General features: G+C 36.3%; 1 protein-coding gene across 1 annotated transcript in view; it reads right to left on the bottom strand.

The window, feature by feature from the left end:
* LOC103592023 (elongation factor 1-alpha 1-like) overlaps positions 1-11,682 on the bottom strand; it is a 90,508-nt gene that overhangs the window by 35,783 nt on the left and 43,043 nt on the right. The window contains 1 exon segment of the mRNA XM_008574611.1: positions 10,913-11,201. Within this exon segment, the coding sequence (XP_008572833.1) occupies positions 10,913-11,201 (289 nt within the window).

The raw sequence follows: 11,682 nt of genomic DNA, 5'->3' as shown, positions 1-11,682 counted from the left end.
GGGATCGCAACCCTCAGTGTCGCCCCCGTACTGGACTGGGACCAGCAATGGGATCGCAACCCTCGGTGTTGCATCGGCACCTCGCTCAGCCAGTGAGCGGGAACCGGTCTGTATGTGGGATCCGAACCCTCGGCGGGAGCGCCGCCGCGCTTCCCAAGCGGCGCACTATAGCAGTTCACCACCGGGCTGGCCCAATATCCAGTGTTCTATAGCTTTGTAGGGTAAGTATAATTAACAATGATTTATTGTATACTTTCGATCTTTCAATTAGCTAGAAGTGATGAATTTGAATGTTTCCAGTACAAAGAAATGATAAATGTTTGGGGTAATGGGGAAAAAAAATCAGTGGTTCCCAGGGTTTCAGGTGAGAAGGAGGGAGGGAAGGATGAATAGATGGAGCACAGAGGATTTTTAGGGCAGTGAAACTATTTTGTGCAATACTGTAATGGTGAATACAGGACATTATGAATTTGGCCAAACCCATAGAACTATACAACACAAAGAGGGAACCCTAATGTAAAATTGAGTTAATAATAATATATCAGTATTGGATTGATTATAATTGTGACAAACATACCTCATTAGTGTAACATGTTAATAGGAGACACTGTGTATGTGATGGGGGTATGAGAACTCTGTACTTTCTGCTCAATTTCTCTGTAAACCTAACACTGCTATAAAAATAAAGCCTATAAAAAATGTTTAAAAACACAATGAGGTACCACTTCATACCTGCTAGGGTGGCTATAACAGAAAACACAGGTAATAATAATTGTTGGCAAAGATGTGGAGGAAATGGAGCACTTATACATTAATAGTGGGAGTGTAAAAAGATACAGACACTTGGAAAACAGTTTGGAAGTTATCCAAAAATTTAAACACAGAGTTATCAGATAACCCAGCAATTCTACTCCTAGGTATATACCAAAGAGAACTTAAAATATATGTCCACATAAAAACATAAATTTTCATGGTGGTGTTATTCATAATAGCCAAAAATTGGAAACAACTCAAATGTCCATCAACTGATAAATGGATAAACAAAATGTCGTATATCAATACAATGAAATATTATTTAGTCATAAAAGCAGATGAAGTACTCACATATGCTAGAACACGGATATCTTGAAAACATTATGCTAAGTAAAATAATAAACACACAAAAAGCTATATATTATATGATTCCATTTATATGAAGTGTCCAGAATAGACAACTCCATAGAAATGAAAAGATTAGTGGCTACTAGGGGAAGGGGAAGTTATTGCTAATGGGTACAGGGCAGGGTAATAAAAATGATCTGGAATTAGACAGTGGTGATGGCTGCACGTTTGGTGGGTATACTATAAACCACTGAATTGTATACTTTTAAAGAGTTAATTTTATGCTAAGTGAATTATATCTCAATAAAAATGTTTTTTTCAAAATTTATTTAGAATATTCATGAGATACAAAGCTAATTGTCACCCCTCCAGCCCATGATGTGAGAGCCAGATTCACACTGGGGGCATATCCACCACCAGAGATTACTCTTGCACCCCCCATCCCCACCCAAATATCCCCCAACCTCCCTCCCCGTCCCCCTCTACTCCCCACTCCACTTTGTAGCCCCAGGAATAAAAAAAATAAAAATACAAGAATACATGCTTTTATATGAATATAAGATTCAAGATCAAACAATATGATTGTAATAATTTAATGACCTAAAAAAGATTAAATAATTTTAAATAAAAATAAAAAAGTTTAAAAAACCAAAAATATGAAAAAAATGTATGAAGAAAGGAATGAATTATATCAAAAGGTAATGAAAATATATCAAAATGATTACAGCAAAAAAAAAAAAAAAAAAAAAAGCATCCATAGAGAAAATATTTCTTCCTCTTTAAGAATTCTCTGCCATTCTGGTACTCAGCAATCTAGTTACAAAATGGAGATACAATATCTGAAAAAAAAAAAAAAAAAAAAGGTCATTAAGAGGAATTTATATTGCATTTGACCCTACTGTTTAATCTTTTGAATGTACTGAAAGGAAGTCTAGGGGCAGGGACAAGAATCTAGGCCAACAGACCAAATATGACCTATGGTTTTCACAGGTTTTAATTAAAATGATGTTTTCCTTAGTTTTGTTGATTTTTTTCTGTTGTATTTTTTTGAAAGATAATTTATTATACATACATGTGGGGTACAAAGTTGACTTTCAATAGTTGTGTGCAATGTGTGATGCTCAGATCAGGATAGTTAGCTATTTCATCATTACAATAGATAATCATTCTTTGTGTCCAATAACCAATTTCTCTTTAACCCCCCTCACCTCTTCCTCATTCCTCCCTCTCCTCCTCCCGTCCCCTTCTCCTTCTCTAGAAACCACAGTTCTTTTTTCTCCTTCTAAAAGTTCAACGAATTATTGTGAGTGTTGTTTCTTTCTTTCTCTCTCTCTGTCCCTCCTTATTGTTTTTTGTTTATTTATGGATTCAGCTCCCACTCATAAAGTGATTTTTTTTTTGTAAACAAATAGAGAGGAGATAGCTTTTAGAGTTAGGCTATTGATGTTCGAGGACAATTAACACTTAAATAGTCATCATTGAATTAGCTTTTTAATCTGTACATATAAGATCTATTCACTTTGATGCACGTGTTAATTTAATAAAAAAGTTTGTTATAGCACATCCTTCCAATATTTTACACCCTCAAATGACTACAACTGCACTAAGGAAAAATCCAAACAACAAACCCTGGCCTACAAGGTAACACCTGACCTAATTGCCTACTTCTCCAACCTCATCTAGCACCCTTACTCATTCCACTAAAGGCATGATCATCATCTTCCTTTTATTACCAAACCCCTTCCCTTCTTGGATTTTTGCCCTGTGGTTTCTCTGCCCTAATGGCTGCTCCCTCAATAAGCATAAGGCCAGCTCCCACTCAGGTCACAATTCAATTTGTTACCTCCTTAAGTAATCCTTTTCTGACTTCACTCTCTATTGCATGATTCTATTTAAATTTTTGATAGCTTTTTTTTTTTGAGTGGCCATGGTGGTGGGCAGCTGAAGAGAATAAGGCAAGTCTCACTTTCAGATTCATTGATCTTTCAAGGTAGACCCAGACTTGGACAAAGCTAACAAGAGAACTGCCTTGTAAATATAATCTGATTTCCTCAGAGTGTTAGGGTATTATCCATATCACTGCCATGTACAGTATCTTGATCTCTGAGGTGAGGAAAAGTGATGAAACAAAAAAGAATTGAGAATTCTAGCCGGTCTCTCCTAAACAGATGCAAAATGGACAAATGTCGTCATCCTGATATACAGTATGAAAGAAATACTTATCCTAGAAGAAAATATTTTGCTCTTTAGTTTATTATTTTTCTTTTGGTAATGACATTTCTGACAATAAATTCTATCATTGGGGTATAGTATTTTTAAAATAAAATTTTAATTTAAGAATCGCTTTAAATTTACAGAAAATTTGAAAGACTATAGAAAATGTCTGTACACTCCATATCTATTTTCCCCTATAATTAACATATTGTGTTAGGATGGTACATTTATCACAGTTAATGAACCAATATTGTCACATTATTACTAACTAATACTCATATATTATTTACATTTTCTTAGCTTTTGCTTTTTTCTTTTCTGTTCCAGGACCCCATCCAGGATACAGCTTTACATTTAGTTGCCATCCCTCTTTAGGCTACTCTAGGCTGTGACAGTTTCTGAAACATTCCTTATTTTTGATGACCTTGACAGTTTTGAGTACTGGTTAGGTATTTTCTATAATGTCCCTCAATTGGTTTTTTCCTGATGTCTTTTTCATGATTAGACTATGGTTTTGGAGAGGAAGATCACAGAGATAAAGTGCTATACTCATCACATCATATCAAAGGTACATCCTATCCACATAGCTTATCACTGATGATGTTGATCTTGATCACCTGGCTGAGGTTGTTTTCTCCACTGGAAATTTACGAATTCCCCCTGTCTATTCTCTGTAACCCACACTTGAGGATTCAGAGATGCTGCACTATCTTGAGAGTGGAGTGTCTATGTAAATTATTTAGAATTCTTTTTCATGAGAGATTTGTATCTTCTCCCTCATTTTTTTTTTTTTTTTTCTAAAAAGATGACCGGTAAGGGGATCTTAACCCTTGGCTTGGTGTTGTCAGCACCATGCTCAGCCAGTGAGCGAACCGGCCATCCCTATATGGGATCTGAACCCGGGGCCTTGGTGTTATCAGCACCACACTCTCCCGAGTGAGCCACGGGCTGGCCCATCCCTCATTTTTTTTTATCCAATCAATTTTTATATTAGTATGGACTCATGGTAATTAATTTAATATTTTGGACTGTAATTTAATATTACTTTATTCATTTTCTTACTCAGATTGTTCCAGCTTTGGCCACTGGGATCTCTTTCACTTAGCTCCTGAAATTAGTCTGATGTTTTCAACATTTCATTAATTTGTGGTATTACAAGACACTCCAGGCTCATCTTGCATATTTCCTACCCTATTCCTAGAATCAGCCATTTCTCCAAGGATCCTCGGTTCCTTTTATTGGAAATGATATTAGAAATGAAGATCTGGGTGCTGGGTATGCTTATTCCTACTATGGTGTCATTTCTTCTAGGCCCTCTCAGCTGACAGAGCAAAGAAATATGTGTATACTAAACTATTTATACACTTATCTATAAATATATCTCTATATTAAGCTAAGCATGAGTTTAATGTTTTCAATTCTAATTCATTATTGCATGGATCATTCTTTCCTTTTCTCATTCCTTGTCCATAACCTTTCAATCCATTAGCAAGAAACCTGGCTCCCCCCATTTGCCATCATTTTCTAAATTGTTCAATTCCAGTGTATATGTATAGTAGTTTCAGAATCGTTAGCCTGTATCTCAATGGGAAACAATTTTGTCAACTAGGATACAGTGCTTATGTACAGATCCTTTTGCCTTTAATTTTACAGTCCCCACACATTTCCAAAATTACTTCTTGTTAGCATCTTCAGTTTGTATTTCATCTTGGGCTCCCCTGACCTCCTACATGATTAAAATTAAATTTCCATGTATCAAGGTTTACAATTTCTGCTGTAAATTTTCATGGGTTTTGACAAATGCATGATGCCATGTGTCCATATGTATAATTTTTTTGAATTTAATCACATTAACACATATGAGACCAAGACATATTGCATGTGGAAGAGATTTTTCAAAATTGATTCTTTCACCAAACACATTTATTAGAATGGCTTTAAGACATTTTGGTATAATTTATTTTTCTGTTGTTATTTCATCTCCTTTATTATTTTCCACAAGCTAATTTTCTCCTGAAAGTATGGCAAATTAGTTAATTCTTAGTCCTCTTGTAAAATAGTGCTTTATGAGGCTGTAAGCATTTTATTTTTTCACCTCGTGAATGTTTGTTCTCCTTTCCATTTTAACACCCCTATGTGGTATGTTGCTATGTTGTACATAGCTATCTACTCTGCAACATCATACCTTGTCTAGGCAGATTTTGTTTTCTTTGTCATTGTTTTAATTATCTTTTTTTTTTTTTTTTTTTTTTTTTTTTGCAGCAGGAAAGCATAGTAATAGGTTTTCAAATGAACCATGTGATATCTTAATATTCGCAGGTACTTAATGAATTAAAAGTCAGTATTATAAAACAACATCCAAGCCCTGGGTACTTTCCTTTTCCTTCCTGCCTGCTTTCTTCCTGAGTTAGTGCCAGCATGCCTGATTTGAGCACAGCAGAGTATCATTGACTAAGTGTGAGAGGAACCTGAATGTCAATTTGCACTAAGGCAAACCTAATAATGACCAATGTGCTAAACAGTGGTTTTTAATGAGTGGTCCCCAGGAAACTTGCTGGAAATGCAAATTCTCATGTTCTACCCTTACCTAATAAGTCAGAAACTCTGGGGGTAGGTCCCAGAAATCTGTGTTTTAATAATTTCTCCAGATTATGCCCAATTTTCAAAACCACTGAGCTAGTGGATATTATTACAGGGCAATGCTGCTGTTTCTCTTTCAGTAGGACATTATCTTTATTTCACTATGAAAACACATATCTTTTTCTTTATTTCCAATGGAATTGACTATTTAAGTCACTGAAACATTCAAATACCCACCTCTTGATTATGTCATTATCTATTTAGAAGTGTATGAAAACTTTCATTAAAATAATATAGGTGAGGACTCACTTTATGCCTCTGGAATGGTGGAAGTTGGAGGAGAAGGGACAAAGGCATGCAGTCCCAATAGTAGGTCACTTAGGCCTAGATATCAAGAATCATTCTCTTCTTTCTACTATTCCAGGCATTTCGTTGGCCTTTACAGTTTAGTAGCAAATCTACTAGTAGTACTAAATCTGTTGGGTAACCCTCCTAAGCTGCGTGCAGAGATAAGTAGCTGGAACTAGTCTGTAGAGAGAAAAAAAGAAAAAAAAAGCAGATGCAAGCAATGATGAAAGACCATGAAGCCACAAGAAAAGGGAGATACAAACACGTGAGATGAGTAGTTTTCTTTTCTTTTTCTTTTTTTTAATTATTTTATTTTATTTTTTATTTTTATTTTTTACTTTTTTAACTTCTCAATATTCATTGTAGTTGATTTTCGTGACCCTTTACCCATTCTAATGAGTAGTTTTCAAATGGCTTTTCCATTTATACTTTCAGTACCTCATTAGGCCTGACCATATTGCTGCTCTTGGATTCTGGGAAAAAGAAGTGAAGGATTCTGGGAAAAAGAAGTGAAGTTTATAATAAAATCCCCCCTCTACTTATGCTAGTGTGAGTCCCATTGCATATCAACCAAAATACCCCTAGAATCAAAATTTTTCTCTTTGCACCTGAATCTCTGTTCCATACTTTCTCCTACACTGATATGGCCTCTAAATATTTTCAATATGTTATAGTAACAGCTGGAAAATGCCTTTCAGTAAATGAGACTACTACATTGCAATAAAAATTAGGAAGTAATTTATTTTATTGTGAAATTATATACCAAAGCTCATAAAGAAGAATTATTTTCTCCCCTAAATATTAAAAAAATACATAGATGATATTATCTTATATGACTTGAAAGGCTCTCAGACAATAAAATAATATTTTACAACTGAAGTGGTGTTGCTGTTGATCATTCAAAATCTAGAATTAAGGGGCCGGCCCGGTGGTGCACTGCTACAGTGCGCCGCTTGAGAAGCGCGGCGGCGCTCCCGCCAAGGGTTCAGATCCCACATACAGACCGGCCGCTCACTGGCTGAGCGAGGTGCGGGAGCAACACTGAGGGTTGCGATCCGTTGCCGGTCACGAAAAAAGACAAAAAGGAAAAAAAAAAAAAAAAAATCTAGAATTAAAACTCTTGCTTCTAATGAAATTTTTTTTTCTAAAATATATAATGAAGTCGTTTGCTGCTTTATGAGAAACGTTTCTCATTAGAACTCTGTGCCAATGTTCAATGAGATAAAAAAAATATAATATTACAGTAATAGTAAGGCTTATGTTGTTATAATTTCATTTAGGTAATTGAATTGTAAAATTAAAGATGAACAAAACAATGCTCCAAATTACTCAGTAAAATGTAAGAAATAAGTTGTGCTGAAACAACATAGGCAACCCTGCATTACTATGCTTTTGCTACCCAAGGCTTAAACAGGGTCTAAATCTCCTCTTCAGGTTATATAGTCTTCTAAACACCACTGGTCCCCACCCCATGCAGTAACTGCCTGCCATTTCCCCCCATAAGTACTAAGTCAACAGCAATAGTTAAAAGGGCAATAAATTAATCTCAGAGTGAGCAATCTTGTGCTACAGTTAGATACATTTCCAGGTCACAGGTCAGTTACTGTATCTAAGACCCTTTTAGGTTCAACTTACATTTTGCGTCCTCTTCTGGACGTTACTTTTTACTTCTATCCTGCTTTTATGCCCTCCAGACCAGATAGAATCCACATACTCATCTCTTCTTGATACTGAAGGATTGAGTTCCTTTCTATCAGATCTTCTAGGCACAATCTGAATTTTCAGTAGATTGCAGGGATTGAGCCATATATCCAGAACTTCTATTAGCCCATATTTTACTTTTATGTAAAATGGAAAAAATTGCCTTTTCTGTGGCAAATGTAGGCCCTTAGGTTCAAAGCTTGGTGAGTGGCTCAAGGGCTGGAGTTTAGCCCCCTCTCCCCCTTGACTGGACACCGTGTACAGAGCACAACGTGGGAAACCCTGCCTGACAGCTGCATGTAGCTTGTATAGAGGCTTGCATGAGGCAGACACTGGATACATGTGTACAGACAGAATAAAATAACACCTATATTTAACTAAATTCCAGATCATGACTACACAGTTCAGGGTAATTCCTGACTTTCTCTGGTCTCTAAATTCAGAAGTCTTTCTTGGTTAAAAAAAAAAAAATGTCAGATGTAACTTCATTTGAATACCCATTAGTACTTGATAGCTGTGCTACTTCCATTACTTGGCAACTTCTTCAATTTTAGTTTCCTCATTTGTAAAATAGGAATACTATTTACTCAGTCTGCTGTGAAGGTTAAAAAATTACATGTGCAAAACATCTAAAAGAGTATTTGGCATATTGTAGATTGTAGAGTAAATGCTGAATACCAGAGTCCCCATTCCCCCTGGGAGACTAACCCTGGCCAAGGTAGTTACCCAAGGAAAGGAAAATCCTCTTTAAGACAAACAGAATTCTGAGGGAGAAGGGACCCTAAGTAAATGAATAAACACTCAGGTGCCAGTAGGTTAACTTATCTACCCAGCCAGATCTCCAGTGCTCTCTGAGTTATGTGATTTGGGTGAGGGTCTGCATGTAAATCTTAAAATAATTTACACCCCTACTCTGATCTGTTAACTACATAACTGTTGTTTGTAGTCCATAGCAGTGTGGATTTCTTACTGACTACTGCCTCAGTACCTCTCATAAGTCTAATAAACCAGTGTCTCTACCTGCTGAACCTCTAACTTCTTTGGGGTAGGTAAATACTACATGAGTGCCCTCTCAGATTTGGGGCTCCCATGCTGCGTAGATACATGTTACTTTCATTATACCTCTCACTTAGCTATGCTTTCTGCACTTATTTAATAACTGTTTTCTTCTGAAAAAAATAAAGCGTAAATCTCTTTATTATATTTCCTTCTGTATTCTGTCAGATAAATATTTTTATACTCCAATAATGAATTAGCAGAAAAAGAAATCAATAAAGCAAGCCTGTTTACAATAGTTGCCAAGAAAATAAATTTCCTAGGTGCCGGAGACTAGCTCCAGTCGAGTTTGCGGGTCCTTGAAAGAGGGATGGGAAAGCCGGCGAAAATAAAAAGCATAGACAGAGACCTCAGTGCATCAGTATGCATGTTCTCTCTCTGCGGGCTGTCAGCGTGTTGCAGCTGGAGCCCAGTAGAGAATGAGACAATGCTTTTTATTTAGTTTTTTCTCTGCAGGGGGGTTTTGGGGTACTATTTTTATTGTATCAGCAAGCTTAAATCAATAGTCCATAAAGCAGGGAGGAAACTTTTTTAGAGGTTAGCACGTCTTACGTGATTAACTCGTGCTTCTTCCTGGAATCAGATGCAAATCATTCCTTCATTGTCTTGAAGTTATCTTGTGACCTTTCTTTGTAGGAAACTGTGGTTAAGATCCACCCTGTTAACAGGGTGGGAGCCAAATGTAAAAGAACAGCGGATACTTGATTATCGTGCACATTTTAAGGTTATGCATTTGCTATGGCCCTGTTATCTTGATCTAAATGTTAAAGTGTCCTTGTGCACAGCACCATCCCTCACAAAACTAGGTGTACTCTCTTATTCTTCTAAGATCTAATTTTTCAGGTTTAATAATTTTACAGCATATATTTTTATCCCAACACCTGATTCTTAATGATTTATTTAAAACTGGACACCACCAAGTAAAGGGGGTTCTACAGTTTCGTTCCCATATACTTAATTTGTCCCAATCATATAATTTCTCATTAATGCCAACCATTCTCTTGCCATTAATATAACCTCCAGTAAATGATGTTTGCCAACTTACATTAGGCTGCAGCTCATATTTAGTCATGAGCGGTGCTTTTGGAACATATGTTGGTGTGGTCAATTTATCATAAGGGGATAATTTTGAATTGTCCAATTTACTCAGATCCTCTGTGGGAATGTTTAGTTCAATGACTACATAATTATTTGTGTTACTTTTATAATCTTTTAGGAATTTAGAGAACTGCCACACTAACCAAAATATCGAAAGAGAAGGCAAAAGCCACAAAGCCGAGGCAGGCAGTCCTTCTGGTTGCAGCAAGTGCTCGTAGCTGTGGCCTTGCCAACAACTCTCCCTCCGGCGGCCTTGCCAACTCGGAGAGGGCAGCCCATGCTGACTCCTTTAGGACCCTGCCACAGCGTGGACCGTGCCATCTCTCCCTTTTCTATTTTGTAATTTGAGGGTGAGGAGTTCTCGTTGTGTTGCCTTTATTGCAGATCCGAGGTATCTGATGAGGACTGGAAAGCAAACAATAATAATAATAATTATGATTTATGAACACACCAGCTTAATGTATCAAGGACCAAAAGGAAGTATTCATAAAAGCAGAATGAAGGGACTGGAATATCCCGTTGGCCACATCTTCGGGGACTATAGATTGTAATTGGGCACAAGAAAGTTCGGATATTTTTTCATGTAAATTTGTTAAATCTACTCCTAGAGTAGAATGACTGCAAATTCCTTTTATATGCATCTGAATCTGTTGCCATGAAGCATGAGAATCATTATAAGAAAGGGGAGTAACACAAATCCATTTATAATTATGATGACAAGCAGTTGTAAGTTGAACCTTAATGTTTTGTATCTCTTGTCCTAAGAAGAAAACTGCTTCTTCTAATACATTAATCCTATCTACTAATTGTTTACCTATCTTTTCTTGTTGAAAGAGAGCTGTGGAAACATTTAAAGAGAAATTATTAATATGTTCAGCTGTATGAACTTGTTGTACCAAAGCAGCAGTAGAAGCGGCGACAGACCCTATGATAGCGATTAAAGCAGAAATTCCTAAAATTAAAGCTGCAATAAAACGTTTAGGACGAGACAAAGCATATTCTAACTTTTGCAAAGCGGCAAATCCTGGATCAGCATACCAGGATTGTGAAACATTCACAGGAAGTAAAACATAAGGGGGTCGCCTTAACAAGAAATAGTGTTGCTGAGGGAAAAAGGGATCTAAACAATTAGTAATGGAACAATTAACACAATCAACATGGGTTATATCTCCTGAATAAGTTATATTTAATTGGTTTGAATTATTGTAAACCAAAATAGCGTAAAGGGCATGTACACAAGCTTGTATATAATAAGTTCTATTATTTTGTGGCCTATGAAATTTGGTTACATTCAGAGCAGCAAACAAACGGTATAATTGAGTTTGTGGAGTTGCTCTGGTGTTATTATTTATCCAAATAGGTGTAGCCCATCCAGGAGTATACCAATAATGAATAGGATCTGGCTTGGGCAAAATATTGTCATTCCAATTAAATTTTGCAGTATTATTATTTAAATAATTTCTATAATCATAATCAGGGCAAGAAATAGACCATCATATACCTTTCAAGTATAATTGTCATAATAAAATACAACAGTTTTATTTTTAAAACCACAATTAAACCAATTGGGGAAACCTGCTCGAG

This window comes from Galeopterus variegatus, unplaced genomic scaffold (assembly GCF_000696425.1).
Source record: "Galeopterus variegatus unplaced genomic scaffold, G_variegatus-3.0.2 Scaffold56, whole genome shotgun sequence".
Taxonomy (NCBI): domain Eukaryota; kingdom Metazoa; phylum Chordata; class Mammalia; order Dermoptera; family Cynocephalidae; genus Galeopterus; species Galeopterus variegatus.
Note: the sequence above shows the minus strand (reverse complement) of the source record. Positions and strands in the feature narration are given on the sequence as shown.